The 19,803-nt window shown below is 42.7% G+C and overlaps 1 protein-coding gene across 1 annotated transcript in view; it reads right to left on the minus strand.

Moving 5' to 3' along the window:
• Nucleotides 1–18,838, minus strand: part of LOC142497388 (prolyl 3-hydroxylase 1-like) — a 32,401-nt gene extending 13,563 nt beyond the window's left edge. Inside the window, exons 1-8 of the mRNA XM_075605108.1 lie at nucleotides 18,315–18,838; nucleotides 10,434–10,586; nucleotides 9,743–9,932; nucleotides 8,733–8,864; nucleotides 7,205–7,344; nucleotides 5,891–5,980; nucleotides 3,630–3,682; nucleotides 3,217–3,338 (exon numbers count right to left, since the gene is read on the minus strand). Coding sequence (XP_075461223.1) covers nucleotides 3,217–3,338; nucleotides 3,630–3,682; nucleotides 5,891–5,980; nucleotides 7,205–7,344; nucleotides 8,733–8,864; nucleotides 9,743–9,932; nucleotides 10,434–10,586; nucleotides 18,315–18,773 — 1,339 coding nt within the window. The 5' untranslated portion in view covers nucleotides 18,774–18,838. The remainder of the gene's footprint in view (nucleotides 1–3,216; nucleotides 3,339–3,629; nucleotides 3,683–5,890; nucleotides 5,981–7,204; nucleotides 7,345–8,732; nucleotides 8,865–9,742; nucleotides 9,933–10,433; nucleotides 10,587–18,314) is intronic.
• Nucleotides 18,839–19,803: the final 965 nt, after the last annotated feature.

Raw genomic sequence — 19,803 nt, forward strand, 5'->3', positions numbered from 1 at the left:
CATCCTAACCGATACTTTGGGACCATGCAATAGTGTACTGTTGTATACTGTGTAAGGATAGTCAGACCACGCCAATCAAGCCCTAAAGTTTCTCACTAGAACATTTAGAAACTTTAACACACAACAGTTTCCGGCTGTTCTTGCCAACTGCCCTTGGTACAGAATTGACTAAATACCAGACCCCGATTCTACGCTTGATTATTCCCAAACACAGTACTTAAAAACGCTGATACCCATGCTCCTATAGACAGAATAAGAGTACAGGGTAAAAGGGGGGGGGGGGGGGCGGGCGCGCATCTTTCGAGGGTTACAACCGACCTTATAGCGCTCTATCATTTTAGGGATGTATTGTGGAAAAAGTACAACGTAACTGGCACTACCAGGATCTTAATAAATACAGATGCTTGTGAAATACATTTTATTCACAAGGCAAATAGGACATGCAAAAGCCCAATATTACAGACAATCTTCACCAGGGAACATCAAATCCAGCAAACCTGGAAGGTTATCAACAATATATTCCAGCCTTCTAGCCATCAACTACTATCTAATATCATTGAGGATGATATTACTCTAACAAATCCCACGGATGTTGCAAACACATTCAATTAATACTTTGTGGAGTGTGCTACTTCCCTATTGACAAAGTGCAATCCGAACAACAAACATGAAGCTCAATCTGTGGAGAAACCCTAAAGCCTCATCCTCTCCCAACACTGTCCACAATTTCCAATTTGTCCCAGTATCTGGAAAGATTACACCAGCACTCCTCAAATTTAAACTAAGTAGCCAATGTGGTCCTGACCTACTGCAATCACAGTTCCTACGACTCGGTACCCCAGCCATTACCAAAACGCTTGCTTTCCTAATCGACTATATTGTCAGCAAGCCTTATCCCCAAGACCTGAAAAACTGCCAGAGTTGTTCCAGTCTTCAAAAGTGGGGACAAAAACACGGTTTCAAACTACAGGCCAAAATAGCTCCTCTCCCAATACTATCCAGTCATGGAAAAATATGTCCACTCCCAATGAAGCGATTACTATACCAAGACAAATTCTTAGTGAACTCCAATCTAGCTTTTGCCCAAAACACTCCATTGTAACTACCCACCGAAAAGTTTGCAATGAGAGCCAGCATGGAATGGAACAAGGACAAATTACTGGTGCAATTTTCCTAGATTTTGCAAAGGCTTTTGATACTGTTGATCATGTTAAGTTGCTAAACAAACTTCAGTGCTTCGGAATAGGTAAACATGCTTTAAACTGGTTTCACTCATACCCAATCGGGTAGATCCCAACATGTGTTTCTCCGGCTCAAACACCTTGGATATCACTTGCAGTGCCCCAGAAAGCTCTGTTCTGAAGCCCCTACTCTTTTCAGTCTTCACCAATGATCTATCTACAGCTTGTAAAGGAGCTTCAATGTACATGTATGCGGATGACAATTTTAAATGCCCACAGCCCTAGCCTCTCTGACCTTGGACACGTACTTGAATCTGATTTTGAGACTTGAACTGGATTTCCTAAAAACAAACGGTTTTAAAAAAAACACAGACAAGACTAACAATGGGATTTGGGACCAAGGCTAAATTTCTAAAGCTACCAATGACGGAGTTTCAGATCAGAACCAACCCGAATACCACCCTAGCCGCAGTCACTAGTTTTAAATATCTGGGCAGATGGTTTGACTCCCATTTAACTTGGGTTGCACATTGATACCCCGACATCCAAAACCTATGCCAAACTATACTGTACTTTATAGGACCAAATGCTCCCTAAGCCGGCGGGTCAGAAAGCACATTGCACAGCAGATGCGAATATCAATTATAGACTATGGGGACATAGTATATGGCACAACACCCCAAACTCACCATAGCAAACAAAGACGCCCTGTACAACTCAATATGCAGCTTTGTCCTCCAATGTAAATACAACACACATCACTGTGAAATGCTCAAAGAACTAGATTGGCCATCACTTGAGTCTAGGTGCAAAGTTCATTATCTGTCTTGACTTCAAATACTTTCTGAACAAGCTCCTCACCCCTACCACATGCAGCACTTATCACCTGAAAGCTGACTCCAAAAGACTGTTTCCAGTCCCAAGCTTAAACAAAAGTATCCGACCGCTCCACCTCCTCTTACCGTGCACCTCACAACTGGAACAATCTCCCAGAGACTCAAAGCAGTCTCCAATCTAAATTCTTCAAAACTAAAGCTGCCTCACATTTTAATTGGTCTGCAACTACATACAATATAGCGTTATCTTTAACTGTTCATGCAATGTCTTTAAACATAATGTAGAACCCTGTTCACTTAATGTAACCATGTATTGTGATCATAACTCTGTGCCCAGGGCATACTTTATAACAAAAGGTAACTCAATGCATTACTTTCTGGTAAAACATTTGATAAATAAATGCTATATATTACACAAAGCTATAAATATGCTTACTACATTGCAGTAACATTATTTAATCCCGAATAAAAGGTCTTCATCTAAAATGCAAGGGCCATTTTGAAACTGACTGCACAGCACACCATGTGTAAGCAGGATATATGATTTAATGTCACTATGTATTTGTATATATCGGCTTTTATTATGTTGGTGAACACACCTATATTCTGTAGTTCAGGATATTTCAAACAATCAATGCAGTATGTGAAGAGCATGACTGCCAGGGGCACATTGCTCGACACCGTCAGTAGTTGACAGCATCATTGGCACAGCTGATAAGAGAAGGGCAGACTGACAAGAGCACGTCTTCTATCCCTGCAAGTAGAAAACAACTTGCCAGACAAAACCTACATACAAATATCTTTCAGAGAGACCAAGGTTGAGACTAAGGCTGCGTTCCCAGTGCGTTCTACAAGCACCGCCTCCCAATCTATCCGGGTCAAGTACAAGCGTCGGCGCGCATTTAGCAGCCGCGCTGTACTGCAAGTTCTCACATACAAAAAAAAAATGTGGAACTTGCGACGGAGGCGTGGCCACGCCCCGCTGGCGGTTCAGCCAATGAGGGCGAACCAGCTGCGTGAGGTCATAGCCACGCCCCCACAAAATACTCACCACGCCCCCTCCCGTCACCATCTCCCTCTCTCCCTGGAGACCGCGGTTAGCGCTGTGCACGTGCTGCCCCCCCCATCGGGCGCGCGTGTCACAGTGATGACTGGGACCGCAGCCTAAAGGAAATACAAAGTGCTGCAGGCCTCCTCACCTTCTCGTACAGCCTTAGCCGCATCAAACGTTTCTTTGCTTTTCTCCTCCACAAGATTCTCAATCTCTTTCATCAAGTTCCCAATTTCTTCAGAGATTCTGGCTGCCGTCTCCCGCTCCACCCTGAAACAATACAGGCATTTAAAGAACAATGGTTTTATACTTATTTAGTAATCAGCTATGCTGAATACTTGCAGCTTAGAACTAGTACTAAGGCTCCTTTGACTAAATTAGCAGTAGAACTTTACAAGTACAAATATTAACCATGGCTAGCAAGATTAATCCCATTCAAACAATATGAACTCTGCACCAATTAGTGACCCATGTATTTACGGCTTTCTCTGCACAGAATTACTTCCCCACATTCCCTCAGCTTCAAAAAGGATGTTCCAAATGATCAATACGATTTCCTACTTTTGCTTTTCTCTGAGTCTCTTTGGCACCACATGTCTTGGAGTCCAGGTATCCTACAAATGAGGATAGACAATGCGAGACGCACGCTTAGTTCTTGAAGTACATCACCACATTATCATAAACTGCAGCTGATCGGTGCAATAAACTGTAACGTATAAGCTCATTGGATTTGTCTTTCAAGGTAAAATAGAGCTCTGTAAGAAAGTGTGGGCAAACCTTTGCTGAGCCACCATTTCCTCTTTAGTCAAAACAGCTGTCTGTGGATAGATTTACTGGCTATGTACTTCTTTAACCCAGGCTGTGCTGAAAAAGCTATGTAATACTGCAGGCATAAGCTTATAGGGGTCCATGCTAAAAGAAGCAAAAGATGACACTGTGTGTTCAATCCCTAGATGCAGTGCAAGCATTGCATGCTGTATGCTAGGTGATAATGGTGAAAAGCAGGGTTGTAAACCTGTCGTTAGCACATTCACAGTCTCAATGTGATATTGACTAGCTACTGGTTGCAATGAGGAATCACTTGTCCAGTCTGAAATATAAATGTAACCCCCTTGATAGGATGCAGCTACTGTATGTATACACGCTGCCCCCTGGATGGATCCTCGCTGCGGTTTGCCAATGAGTCACTCAATGACAGACATACCCTCCGGCCAATAACGGTGACGAGAGGTGGGACAAAGGGCAGAATACTTAAGAGCCCCTGGCGGAGCACAGAGGGGGCAGATCTACAGCGGAGAGAAGGTGCCACTGATGAACAGAGGACCAGCCTGGGAAGACCTCACAGGAGCTGAATGACCACGGTCACGGACAGGACAGCAGAGGGTTACACCGAGCTTCAGCCAAGCGGGTGACAAGAGTTGCGAGTAACCTCAGAGGGGATTCTCATTACAGACAAGGGTACTGAAGGCTTTGCGAAGACACAGGCCTGCTACAGTTACACATACTTTCAATAAGAGCCAACGTTGAACTTCCAATGGGCCCCATATAAAACATGGAGGCATTGGAACTGAGTGACAGACAAAACTGCGCAGCGATTTATGTGATGTATATATCTGTGAGTGGATGATCCTTCCGATTGAGGATCATAGATAGCTGTATACATATATGTGTGTTTCTAGGAGCTCTATAAATACGTTCTGCTTATTCAAAGTCCTGCGTGGCATCCTATTGTTTGACTTTCTGCCACATTCTCAGATAGTGGAGTAGCATCATTCATATCGGGGACTATAACTTGGGGCCCCACCGTACCATATAAGAAGTCTAGAGGTAATAACGAGGGGTTACATAAAGAGCCCAATGGTACGGCCTTAATTTAAAGCAGCTGGTATTTTTTTTTTTTTTTTTTTTGCACATTTGTTTTAAATTTACTTTAAAGATTACATATTGCCCTGTCAGGGGTTTTAATTTTTGTCATCCGATGCTTCGCTCAGGAGATACGAGCAATTTAAATATTTAGAGTCTGGGAGCGCAAAATGGAGCCGTCCAATGCAGTTTGTCCGAGGTTACCATGGTAACCTCTGACAATGGGGGGATTAACTAAAATACACACACACACACACACACACACACACACACACACACACACACACACACACACACACACACATAAAGGAAATGCTCAGAGGGCTAGATATTAATATTAAACAAATTAAACTCATTGGCTTCTGTGGGAAATGCTGCTTTAATACTGAAGTGTTTCTTAAGTAGTCATTAATAAGCAATTAGTAATATTTCTGCCCATCTGTACTTGGGTACCAACATGGGTTCATAGGTAAATGACAACTCTGCATGCCGGGCTGCTTCCTAAAGTTACATCTTACAGTACCTCTCCACCTGGCTACCTTCAGGCTTAAGGGTATGCCATTACTAGTGAGGACATGGGCAAGTTAATGATATGGGCTGTGTACAACACTATACTGTACCAATTATTTGTCGCAAACCAAGTATCATTGCAGGTTTGACACCAGTAGCAGCCCACACTATTGGGTAATTCTTTAATATTTTATGAATAACTAGGCACATTGACGTTTCTTGCGAAAAGTCAGTGAACACAGCCAGGAATGTTGACCCAATGCAGACATTTTAATGGCTGGCATATTGTGTGCGGTCATGGCCTTTCCATCTCTTTCACTTTACATACAACACAAAAATACCCTAATCCTTCAAGGAGTATCCCAATTACTGAAGATCTGTTTCTTTAACATTTACAAAGTGAACAAAATGATACATGCTATCAATATTACACACAAGCCGAAACTCACAGGGTCAACGAAGGGCATTCCAAAGACGTCATAAGCAAAATAGAGTAACTCTTTCTCCAGCAGACTGCGCTGAATGTAGGTCTTTATGTTCTGGAAGAGGAAATAAAGACTGCTTACTCCTGATTAACTTTAATGGTTTCAGTGCAAATGATTTGTAGGCAAGTTCTGTACTTAAAAGGCAATGTCATACTAGCATTAGTTAGTACATCCTGACCAACCCTCAGATATTGATCGCTCAGAGGACACAACAACCTAGACAGTACGGAAATTAGATTTGAAAAAATGTTGTGCATCAAAATATCACTGCTAAAAAGTGATGCAAACCTTTATAAAGTGTGTATACACACACACACACAATTATTTTGGATACATCATGTCCTGTTGAAAGCCCGATTGAAACAATTTTAATTAAACAGAATGGTGTATTTTTTTCTCTTGTAACTATTATTAGGAAAGCTAAATTATTAGTCTATTATTTATAATAGCCATACTGGGAAAATACTAAATTTTTGTAACCTATATAACAAAACCTGTGTGTTGCGTCAAACACTTTTTGGGTTAATACATAGCAACTTAATTCTGTGATAACACTATTGAGTCTTTTTAGGGATTTACACCAAGTTGAACTTTGTGCATCCACCAACATTATTTTTTATTAAAAACTATTAACATGTGAACACTCATTTTTGCCGCAGATGGCACAGATTGAGATGTTTCAGGTTAACATAGGCGCACACAAGTGCAATGTAAAATGAGATGTGTGCAACACACACACACACACACACACACACCTTAGTACTTTGGTTCCCAAATGTGGTTGCGTTTTCTAGGTGATTCAATTTTTTACTTACAATCATAATATCAAGCTAGGAGTTCTATGTACTGTATAAAGTATTCTTGTATTTCTACAATGTCTTGTTAAAGTACAGTGTTTCATCTAAATATTTTGGCCTGGAGATGCAACTGAATGTAGAAGGAAGAGAATCAAATACAATTGTTGTCCGTTTCCAGTACAGACCAATTCCAAAATAGGGTCAAAAGCAAAAAAAATTAATTAGCATGTGTGGCCACATAGATCTGTGCTGCAAATAAAAATTAGCTGCTGCTCTGTCAGCAGCAAAATGATGTAATAAACTAATGAAGCAAAATACCATATGTACAAAATTGCAGATTTTGATGTGGTGGTATACAAGAACTGGATATTTAGTCTCTCAATTAGGCAAATAAAATGGATTGCCACCGCCTTTGATTTGCCGATTGTATTGGAGTTGTGAGGCTCAGCTGTCAGGTTGGGGCCCTCTATTCCAGACATACCTCTCTTGCACGTATTAGCTTGGCTTTGTCCTCACCCAGCACTGCAACATAATAAGCCAAATTCTGATTCATAACTTCATCGTTGGGGAAAAATAGCAGGTGTGTTCTTGCACATTCAATTGCTTTGGTGTAATTATCAGCTGCAAGAGAACAGAGTTTATAATTACAGGGGGAAAAAAATTAAATAAAAATTGCATTCACTGTGAATTTATTAGGTCAATGATGTGACTTAAAAAACAGCCAGCTCCATTTGTTCATGTTCACAAATGAAATAGATAAAAAATAGTTTTGAACAGTACTTCGGAGCGAGCTTTTCTGTTAATTTATTTCAGCCCATCACTGAATATGTATTATAGATTAGCGTAAGTACTCAGTGTAAGTGTGTATGCTAAAGACTACATTCTTCATATCAAAATGAGAAAATGAAATCCATAATTAAAAAAAAAAAAAAAAGTCCAACATAGGTCCACACCACATGAACGCCAGTGACCAGTTTAACAGCTTAAATAATGTCGTTACTATTTTTTTTTTTTTTTTTTTTAAACAATGCTTTGAAAGTCTGGTAAGTACAAATTGATTTCACTTACAGCAGTAATTCTGAAAAGGAATTGGAAAGGTTACTGTCCATATTACTTGCTTCACTTACGTGCAGGTTTTTTTTATATTCGGGGTCCACGTTCAAACCGCGTTATAAGCAGATCCGCGTTATAAGCGGATCGCGCTATAACAGGGTTGAACTGTATTAAATACTTACTACTTTTTGTTTTTTAATTCAACTCAATGCCATTTGTAAGGAGTTTTAATACACTGAATCCTTTGATCTCGATAGAACAGGGGTGCGCAAACTGGGAATGCAACATTTTCGGGGGAGGGGGGGGGCGGTTACGGTGCTTACAGAGGCCCCGCATTCTTCCCCGAAGCCTTTAAATTAAATGTGTGGGGAGAGCGCGAGGCCTCTGTCTCACTTACCTTGTCTCCGGTGGCTTCTGGTGACGCGATGGGCGTCAAATTACGACGCGTGGGGGCACATGACACTGCGTCACATGACGTCCGATAACGCCGGAGAAAAGGGAAGGGGGAGCAGGCGAGCAGCGGGGCGCAGACAAAAAAAAAAAAGTTTGCGCACCCCTGTTATAGCAGGTTTTGACCCACCTCCCCAGCAGTGCAAGGTCGTTGTAACACTTTCCTGTTTCTGATAATTTGTTGCCAATATTCCCAGCAGTTTCAGCTGTAAACTAACAATAGATAATGTTACCTTAGTAATAAAAGAATACATTGTAGCTGCCGAGTTACACTAACTGGATTGATTTGAAACTGAAAAACAGCCATTTAATGAACCCTGGGAAGCAGAATTTTGCTAACCGATCACAGAGGAACGAATTGATCGGCAGCTTGGGTAATTCGTTTTCAATAAAGGTCATCAACAGGCTGTATATAGTAAATTATTCGCATATTTGACAATGCCACATTTATATAATTTGCTTTAAAAAAAAGCGAATTAAAAAATAAAGCATGAATATTCGCTTACTACTGTAATATGAAAACTGCAGGTAGTTGAAATGAGAAGGAAGGAAGTCTTCAATGGGCTTTTCCCGTCCTGGCTGTGACGCTAGTTGTCCAACACAGCTCTGCCGGCAGCTCATAACTTGCACATAGTGATCTAAAAAGCAAATGATTGTAAGCTCTCTGAGGCAGGGATTTACTTTCCTATTGTCTGATTCTGTTTGTTGCACTTATTGTATTATAATTCTCTGTACTGTATTGTCTCTTTTGTAAAGCACAGAGTACAGCTTTGAGCGCTATATAGATATATAAATATGATGCTACAGTACAACCCGACATCTGTATGGAATAAAGTAGCCTAATAATACAAGACAGACTGTAGGTTCCGTCTCATGTCCAGTACAAACGGTAGAGAAGAAATTAACTAGCAACACAAGATGAATAGGATGTGAAGTTATGCATCCTACAGTAAACCAAGAAACTGGAATAATCTTCTTTCTGGTCAGCAATGTGAGATTTTATTGAGAGGAGATAAGGGAATGAGCATAGGCAGGTGAGAAGGGGGAGGAGTGCGGAATGGAAACGTACAGCTAAGGCGCTAAAAACTATCCATGCTCATCCTTTCCCATCTCAACTACTATAACCTTCTAACGGGCCATTCTACTTCACAACTCTCCCCTCAACAATTTATTATATATACATATACATATTTTGCTGGCTTCCTATCAAATGCTGTATTAATGATAAACATCTGCTTTCCTTCAGGGCTCTGCATAGCCTTCTTACATTTCAGCTCTAACCTCTCGCTAAAGCCCTGTTAACCTTTTGTGCTCTGCGATGTCTACTTTCTGAGCCTCCCATATCTACTGCCTTCTCGCCCCCAGAATAAAGTCTAAGAGGCAAGAACTGAGATGGCATGATGCATCTCAAAGATGTAGAGAAGAGCAATTCAGCTGACTAATAATTTTATTGGGGTTGTGGTTATGTTGTCATGTTACCGATTAAACACTCACTAAGTCATCCTGCGTAACATACCGGTAATGCTCTGGAATAAGTCAGCACTGTAATCCAGGTAGTTGTAACCATCGTAATCATACGGTCCTTCACAAAGACTCCGACATTCAAGGTCTGCTACAAAGTATTCCTCCAGAGCTTTTTCAAAGTGAGTAATAGACGGTGCCGACTCCTCATCTGTGTAATAACCTACTCCCAAACGGAACTCTTGCTGCAGCAAGAATACAAAAAAAAAAAAAAAAAAAGGCAAATTTCATTGGTTTAAAAGGTCTCCTAAAACAGTAGGTCTGTGAATTACAAGAGGGTCCTACAGTAATTCAACTCTGATGACGGTTATTTTAAATGTTCTTTATTATTGAAATTAAAGAGTGCAACCCACTTCAAAACAAATTTCAAAAATACGCAGTGACATAACAAAAAATAAAGAAGGTTAAAGCCATTTATAGCTCTCACCATATACATACAAAATCATAAAGGATCCACACCATTATTCCATTAGAATTTTTTTTAAATACACACACACACCAATAGTGAGGGATACCTGTATACATCATAAAAAAAGGTTTTTATATAATGTCAATCATAAAAAATTTTTTTTAAAAATTATATATATCTATATCTATCTGCACTGTTTAACCATACAAGAACTGCAGAGGTATACACCACTTTGCACCCCTCACGAACACAGCAGATGTTTAGATTATATACTTACCATGTGTGGTTTGGCTTCCAAGTCTTTGAAGTCAGATTCCTTGACGCCTGCCATCATTTTATAGTACTCCAAATTCTGTCTCATTTCCATGTGGTCAGGATTTGCCACGTAAAAAGTGTGTGCAGCGGCTACTGCTTTATCCATTTTATGGATCTGAAAAGCAATATTCAGATTGGTCTGAATTCCAAGGATTGCTTCACAGCCAATAGTAACATCTTCAATACTGTGGGTGATATCAATGCATCAGGGAGAAACAGGCGACACGTGCCTCAAAAACCGTGCACACGTTTATGTTGAATACACACTATGGAATATCAGTGTCAATTTTTCACAGAGGGTTTCCAACATTCCACTGCAAGTGTTAAATGGCACTATGTATCCAAATGAACAAGGGGACGCTAGCATTATACAGACATACCCCACATTAACATACGCAATGGGACGGGAGCATGTATGTAAAGCGAAAATGTACTTAAAGTGAAGCACTACCTTTTATCCACTTATCGATGCATATACTGTACTGCAATCGTCATATACGTGCATAACTGATATAAATAACGCATTTGTAACAGGCTCTATAGTCTCCCCGCTTGCGCACAGCTTCGGTACAGGTAGGGAGCTGGTATTGCTGTTCAGGACGTGCCGACTGGCGCATGCGTGAGCTGCCGTTTGCCTATTGAGCGAGATGTACTTACTCGCGAGTGTACTTAAACCGGGGTATGCCTGTATGTCGTGTATTAGCCAAACAATAGTTTTTAAAAAAGGGCCCATTTTGAAAGAAGTCTTTGAAAACAATTTAGTGAAACCAGAATAACAACCAGTGCATTAGTAACAACTGAACTTGTAATATTTCCCAAAACTTTTGCTGGACGTTTCTGAGCCTTGAGAATGCAATACCAGGTGCCTGGTCTATGAGAACAGAATAAGTAGTAATAGGCTGGGGCATCAAAGTAATGTCGTTCAATGTTCTAGTAGCCATATTCATCCAGTTGAAATGCAGATACGCTGTGGGTTGTGATAACTTTAAGGGGACCAACAGAGCTTACAAACTTAATTGGTGTCTACACTTAAAGAAACCTATGATGTTTCAAAAGCTCTGCACACTATAATTTCATTAAGAACGCTAGTGAGCCTAAAAGACCATCTAAATCAGAACATACTAAGCCTTAGTTGACGTTTAGAGACTAGAGACCAAAATGGATGGATTCCATGTCTGACAATCTCAAGATGTCGTGTGTTTGCCTGACCCGATCATCCACAGGATCTTTACGAAGGTATCAATTACCTTTTTTCTACATTTGTGACTGAGGATATTAATTTATTTACCTGGTTTTATAAGCCCATATCTTTAAACTCCAGTGAGTATAAAGTTTGGAGAATAATAGTTGAGTACTAAATGACACTGATGCTGTAAAAATTAACAAGAATCCAATCCAGACAAATTCTCAAATTGAAGGAAATGTTACACATTGCAATTTCGATAGCCCTCTCCCCTCTAATCTCTGCATGCGAGGAAAAAAAATTGCTAGTAGTTTCACAATGATATAGGTAGAAAACCAGTGCTTCAGAGATTAATTGTGTCCATATGATGACATAAAACCTCCTCAATTAGGACTCCATATAGATTCTTGAAAATATCAGCATCTCATAGCCAGGGAGTGCGGAACTAGTACCTAGTGCTGCCAATGGCATAAGCACAATATTTGTCCCCGGACTGAATAATAAATCCTAAATGTGGAAACAACTCACTCGTTGGGTATCACACCTTGATAAAGGGCGCACGGCCCGAAACGCGTAGGTGAGTTTTTTTTATATCAGGGGTCTGTCATGATCCAATAAAGTTTCTTTTTTTTTCTAACGTGAGCCTCCTCCAGATGTATTTGTGGCAGTGCTCTGCCCTCTTTCTATTTTAGTAGTTTCACAAGAAGTGCAAGAAACAGACCAGATTGTAAAATGAATGTACATTTCAAAAATTAGATTAGGTTGAGCTGGTTCTTACTTGTGAAAGCGGACTGCAGCGCCCCCTAATGGCCAGAGACATTATTTCATCCAAATATTGGTAATATATTGTATTAAATATTTCGCTAAGCAATGAGTGACAGCTAAATAAAAAAAGGCTTTCAACTCGTCCTTAAAAAAAAAAAAAAAAAAATACAAATAAATAAAAGGTACTTCTTCCAGCTACCACCCAATCTTCCTCATCAACGCTGATCAAGATATTCCCAAAAATCTTTGGTCAACCATCAACAAATTTGTGGTCCAGTTGATGCATCACAAAAAAAAAAAAAAGTGTAAACATGCCAGAGTAAAAAAAAACTTCTCTACACAGGGCAACAGAACTAGGAGGCCTGTCTCATTAATTTGACCAAATATTATCATCAAGCCTTCCAAATAGGCAAACTTATCTTGTGGAACATTCCACGATATTCAAGGAGGTGGGTTCATATAGAACACTGAGCCGGCCAATACTGAATCTCTGTTATGGCTGAATATGACTCGGCCTAATAGGCCTGTCTATTTAAATCACACCCGATTATCAAACACTCCCTCTCATTGTGGGACCGGTTAAAAATCCCTTTCAAAGATTCTTCAATTCAGGTAGGGGGATGATCCCACTATTTAAAAATCATGACGTCGTCCCCAGCCTTCAAGAACAAGCTTTCGGTGCCTGGAAAAAAGGCTGGCCATACGCGAGTCCAGGACATGGTCCCTGGTTCCACCATCAAACTAGAACCACAATTACACGGATTTAAAAAATAAAAATAAAATCTTCAACAAATCAAAGTATTCCGATTCCTACAAGTTAAGACTTTATATTGCAGGTCCATGCTAACGAACATCTATGTACTACTTAAGAGTTACTTTTCAAATCCAGATATCTGGACACCTGGTCTATAAATGTAAGGGTTTCGGTCCTGGCTTTGGCTGGAACTCACTTACAAGGCTATAGAGCTTCCAGGCAAAGCCCTCTCTGTACTGGGCAATCAGAATCACCTGCTCTTGGAATTACACTGCAGTCTGCTTGATGCTGCCTTCTATGCAGCTCTGCCCCTATTCGCTGGCTATGCTATTTAGAGTCAGTCCTTCCCCCCAGGAAGGGGCTGAGCATAGATCTTCTTGCATGCAACTGTGCTTGCCACAAGCACCTCTGCTTGGCATGACTTGGCCTTCTTGTGCTGTCTTGAAGCTTTTCTTATCCTGAAACTTCCTGCATCCAAAGGCCATTCCTGTGCTAAAGCTTCCTGTCCCTGACAGACTTCGCCATCATCGTGCTGAAGCACTTCACTGAAGTTCCCTAATGCCAACCCCAGCTTGTGACCACGACCATCGGGTCCTGTGCCTCCTGCCCTGACCCAAGCATGGAATGTGTTTACTCTGCCTTCTCCAACCCCGACCCGGCTACGGACTATGCAATCCGCAATCCGGACCCGACTTCGTGGTCTAAGGTCGGTGTTTTACTATCCCCAATTCAGCCCCGCTGTCCGGTCCTGGTTTGTGGTGAGCATGAACGTTACAATAAATCAGAAATGTACACGTTAAAATGGGAGGAACTAAGCAAAACACTGGAAGATGAGGATTGGGAGAATATGTCTGGCGGCAGCCAAGAGTTTCACATGCACGTTCATGAAGGAAAATGTGTACAAACTATTGTACCGCTGGTACCTGCCCCGATAGGTAGCACACCATCAACAGTTCAATCTCAGCTAGCTGTTTTAGGAGGTTAGGCCAGAATGGATCCCTACCGTATATCTGGTGGTTCTGCCCCATAATAATCCCTTTTTTGGAGACAATTATTTGCCCCCATTAATACTTTCCTGATCACCTCATTGAGGCTCATTGGGTGGTTCTACTCAGAGCCTTATCCCGCAACGCCCCAGAAATAAGGCCAAACTCTTTAGACACATTCTCATGGTTGCCAGATGCTGTGTTCCACTCACTGGAAAAAAAAAAAAAAAAAAAAAAAAACAATGCCCGTGATCTGGCATGTCATGACAATGGAGAGACACACGGCCTTCATACAGGAATGCTGCAAACTGTTTACAGCGGTCTGAGCCCATGGTTTGAGTCTAAAGGTAGGGGAATGACAGATTTGTCTCCCCTACAACACAACAATGGCGGTGGAAGCTCAGCTACCTCTTGGGAGGGGGTCGGCATAGGGGAACATACATTTTTCCGGCATCTCTAGGACCGGAGTGTGGTGACAGCAATACATACGTGTATATGTATCTTTCTCCCCTATGGTCTTGGTGCAACAGGCTTTCTATTCTGGTATAACTACTCTTTGGTTAAATCCTCTCCTCCTCCTCCCCCCTCCATCTGTCATTATGTTTCTTTCTGTATCCCTTTAAACAGAATGTATACATGTTCGTCACCTTTAGCTGTTTGGCCAACAGTTGTCTCAATTCTTTGAATAGTTTCCAAAACATCTATTTACCACGAAAAGAAAGCTTCAAAAATGATTTACAAATGCTCATCTGATTTTAAAAAAATAATAAAAAAATGGAGGCGACACTTGCCTAACATTTTATCTGTTATGCACTATTAATTTACTTGGGTCCTGAGGGAGACTGTCCCTTTTAATTAGCAGTATAATTTATACAAAAGTAAAAACTACCATTAATTTGCAATCATCTTGATTATACGCTGCGCGATGAAATTCATGTTTTATGTTCTCACACATCTTCCTATTTATTCACTATGCTGCCTGCCAGAAGTGCCACTGCAAAAGCAATGCACTGCTGGCATGTCTGGCAGCAACAGAGTTAATTATTGGGTACACTGAAATGTCACACAGCCAGCCAGGTCATAATAAAGTGTGTAAGTCCTGTCCTCAATCACACGTGCCCCCCTATCCCCACTCATGTTATATGCTGCAGTGCCATTTGAAATGGGACTTCCTGACTTCAGTGTCAATTATCAATGCAACATTTATAATAAAAAATAAATAAAAATGTTTTTTTTAAAAGTCAGACAAATCGTGGCCATACATTTAACTTTACATTCACTATACCTCCACTAATAGCACTTCTGCTTTAGGTATCAGCATATTGAGCAATCGTAGCCTGGTGCCAGCACAGGAGTGAACTGCTCGTCTTGAGTCACCAATCAATGATGATTTTTGTGCAAGAGGGGCACATTTTCAGAAGTTAAAAAAAAACAAAAAACAACTTAAGCTTAAAATCTTTCTATTTGAATATCAAAAAGTATGACTTTCATTACTGCCACTTTAAGAAAAGTAGGTTTGTAAAGGAGCTTATAATATTTAGGTATTTGCTGAATAGTTATTTTTCTTGTCCCAGGTCAATGGTATGAAATCAAATAAGTCTTATGACAAATCACCTAAAATAAAAACATGCAATTGTAAAAAATAAATATAAATATTAGAGGCTACATTACATTACAAACTGAAAACATGACTTCCACGTCAGGACTGAATCAGCAAGTCTTTCACCTGTCGGAACAAATGGTAACTAAAATCACCACATATCAGTGTAAGGCCTCGGTCCCGCTGCGCTCGGTGGCGCGGGTGGCCACACGCGAGTTCCCCACCAGCAGGGGAATCCTGCGGAGCCGGTCCTGGTCCCCACTGGCTGCACAGCTTACTACACGCTGTGGCGCGTCAGCCGCTATGGGATACAAGAGAATGGTGTTCCCTAGCGTTGACGCGTCACGTTGTGTGGCTGTGAGCCAATGGGGAGGGGAGGCTTCGGGAGGAGGAGAGGCTTCGGGGAGCGGGGAGGAGTGTGGAGTGAAAGCAGCGTGAGTGCCTGTCTGTGTGTGTGTGTGTGTATGTGTATGTGTGTGTGTGTATGTGTGCCAGCATGTGTGTGTGTGTATGTGTATGCGTGCCAGCATGTGTGTATGTGTGTGTGTATGCGTGCCAGCATGTGTGTGTGTGTGTGTGTGTGTGTGTGTATGCGTGCCAGCATGTGTGTGTGTGTGTGTGTGTGTGTATGTGTGTGTGTATGTGTGTGTGTATGTGTGTGTGTATGTGTGCCAGCATGTGTGTGTATGCGTGCCAGCATGTGTGTGTGTGTATGTGTGTGTGTATGCGTGCCAGCATGTGTGTGTGTGTGTGTGTATGTGTATGCGTGCCAGCATATGTGTGTGTGTGTGTGTGTGTGTGTGTGTGTGTGTGTGTGTGTGTAGCAGCTCCAGCCCGAGCCCGTGGAGGGGGGGGGGGGGGAGAGTAGCGGGTCTCTCCGCTCAAGCCACGCCCCCCTCCCGCTCAAACCTCCCACTCCCCGCTCCGGCTCCCTACAGACCGCATATCGTGGTCTGTGTCTGTCAGCGCCCCGCCTGTATGCAGTGCGGGCGCGCTGACTCTGGGAGCGGGGCCTTAGCCTAAGGCTGAGCCCCAGCAGCTGCAATGAGAGCGGCTTTAGCAGGGGCTCGCGCACGCTTCCGCAGGCCTGCGGAGGCGTACCACTTAATTTTTTTTTGTTTTGGCGCTCACGAGAGCGCAGGGCCGGTCACGTGAGCGGTTCGCCCAATGAGGGCGAACCAGCTCCGTGACGTCACTGGCCCACCCCCTGACGGCGCGCGAACTAAGGCCAGGGAAAGCACCCGCTTTCCCTCAGCGCGCCTCCGCACGGCTGCAGTTGCCATGGACTCAGCCTTAGACATATGAGTGTTTAGTGCAGTGACACAGGACACACTGGTGGGCAACACCAAGTGCCTCTAAAATGTATAGAGAGAGACAATTAAAAAAAAGAAAGGTTAAACAAAACCAAAAATATATAAGATTTTGCAGTTATTAACAGTGCATTTGAATTTACAGTAAAAAAATAAATGGTATGGTTTTGCACATCTCGGAGATCATTTTGTGGCATCAATTATTTAATATAGCTCTTACATAGAATGTAATGGCATCAAAGGACTAGGGGCTTCCTCTGGATTTTAAATATAAGCTAGGGATGTCCCCAGGCACAAAAGATGGACATTCACTGGTGTAGTGACAGTAGAACTGAGAATGTGTATTTAACATTCCTGAGCCGAGTGTAGGAAGAAGGGCAGCCCACAGCCAGCACTGGAGGCTTTCCCCACCTCAATACGTGGCAGTGCTTTGAATGGGGGAGGGAAAGCTTCATCTCAAGATGCAGAAAGGAAACTTCTATCCCCGACAAGAACCACGCCACGTAATGAGGAAAACTGCAGTGGCCAGGCAATATCACCGATTTAAATGCTTTATGTCAATACCATGCATGGGGAGAGAGTCACATCTGCATCTGGCTGCAGAACATCTGGAGAGGGTGCAAAAGAATTGGACTAAATACATCGCACGATCGTCCACTAACCGGGTTACAGTAAATGTAGCATAGACCTTATGTTAAGTTCAAAGCAGAGCTGCTTTAATAAGTATAATGAAAGAAAAGGCCTCAGTTCCAATCACTGATAACTATTGGCCATTTAAAGCAGAGAGACACTGAAGAATGATGGGCTGGACTCCCAGCGCACACAAGCTCATGTGTCAGTGTCGAATGAACCCTTGTTCCTCTCGACCCTAAATATCTCACCTATCTGTACCCCCCTGGAGAAACAGAAAACAGCACAACCAGGGCATCCATCCCCCCCTCACCATAGTGCAAACTCCAAAAAGAAAAGTAGATCACCCCAAGGGGACATATCCCTGCCAAGAAGGATCCCATATTAAACCATAGAGCTCTTAGCCACTAACTGTGGAAAAGTGAGTGGTGTCTGAGACATTGCATGTGGCTGCAGTGAGGAAAGTACTGAAGGGCATCAGTATATAAAACCATTAAAAAGGGGGAGTTACATTCCCATTAGCCCCCTTTGCAGCAAGGGGGGAGCCTGCCATGGCAGCAAAGGGGGGGGGAGGGGTAAGAGCCATGCGCCCAGGTCCCTGGGACAGCTCTATACCTTGAAGTAGGCCACTTGGAGGTAGTTATAGGGGCTCCTCTTGCGGAACTCCAGCTCCAGCTCCTCGCTGGCCAGGTAGAAGGTAGCGGGGGCCCCGATCCTCTCCTGCTCGCAGCTCTTCAGGCACTCAGCCCGGCCCAGCATTTTCTGGAAGAAGCTGAGGTCCTGCACGGGGCCCCAGCCGGGCGGCAGGTCTCCGAAGTCGGTCAGGTTGGCGCAGTGCAGCCGGCAGTGGATGCGGTGGCGCCGGAGGAGCTCCCGGCTGCGCAGCGCCTTCTCCATGGCCAGGATGACGGACTGCCAGTCCCCCCGGTAATACGCCTCCACGCCGCTGTCATACAGGGAGTCGTAGGGCTCCAGCCGGGAGGCTAGGAGCGGCTGGCCACCGACAAAGGAGAAGAGGAGGGCGAGGAGGAAAGCCCCTGGTATGAGGGGGGAGAGCGAGGAGGAGGGCGCCATGACAGGCACAAATGTAACGGAGCGCAGGGAAAAGGAGCAGCGGCGGAGAAGCCCCGCCCATGTCATATAACCACGCCCAAACATATTACGTGACCATGTAGTAACCACGCCCCCTTAACATGACACACCCATACCGCTCCGCACTGTACCTTTAACCCCGCCCATTTTATAAAACCACGGTCCAAAACTGTCCCGTCCACGTTAGGTAGCCCCGCCCACTTCATATGACACCGTCCAGAGCCGTACCATCTAACGTTAACTCCGCCCATTTAATAAACCACGCCCACATAGCACGGCTCTGACTGTGCTGCAAGTTACTGCTCAGGTATCAACCCAGAGGGGTTTGTCCCCCCCAAAAGTGGGGGGGTGCATTGTATGTCTAATGTTATTTTATATAGCACCAACCGTAGGGATAATAGCAGCATGTAAATGATAAGGTGAAACAAAGAGAGACGCTGGCGCGAAGAGCTTACAAGCACTGATTTGTCCTTTTAACTCTTTTGTATTGTATGTCTTTATTTATATAGCGCCATTAATGTACATAGCGCTCCACAGTGGTTGTTACCGGTGCGACCTGCTTTGCAATGCCTTGCAGGCCCCCTCTGGCAGTGAAAGAGTTACTGGTGTAGTCCCATGTATGTGCAAAGTAAACTAATGACAGATGCAAGGCTAGGTGATTATAGGGGCAGACAGTACTTACTTTAAGTGTACACAAGTGAGGGGTAAACCAGGCAAAAACATTGCATTAAAACATAACTTTTAATACATTCCACATAAAATAGTAATTCCTGAAAAAAAAAGATATATAGATAAAAATATGCTTTAAAAAATCTTTTCAAAGGGCCTGTTTGTGTCTTTGTGTGATCCGGTGTTGTGATCCAGAGTTTTGAATCTACAGTCAATCTAATGTTGCCAAGTTGTCGCAACAATTGGACTCAGTCACACTTACTTATTCAAAGATATTGTTTGTCCTTTGTCAGAGTTCAACAGGGAGTCCCTATCTTAACTTTTTCAAGTATGTCCTGTGCAC

This window comes from Ascaphus truei, chromosome 6, assembly GCF_040206685.1.
Source record: "Ascaphus truei isolate aAscTru1 chromosome 6, aAscTru1.hap1, whole genome shotgun sequence".
Classification (NCBI taxonomy): domain Eukaryota; kingdom Metazoa; phylum Chordata; class Amphibia; order Anura; family Ascaphidae; genus Ascaphus; species Ascaphus truei.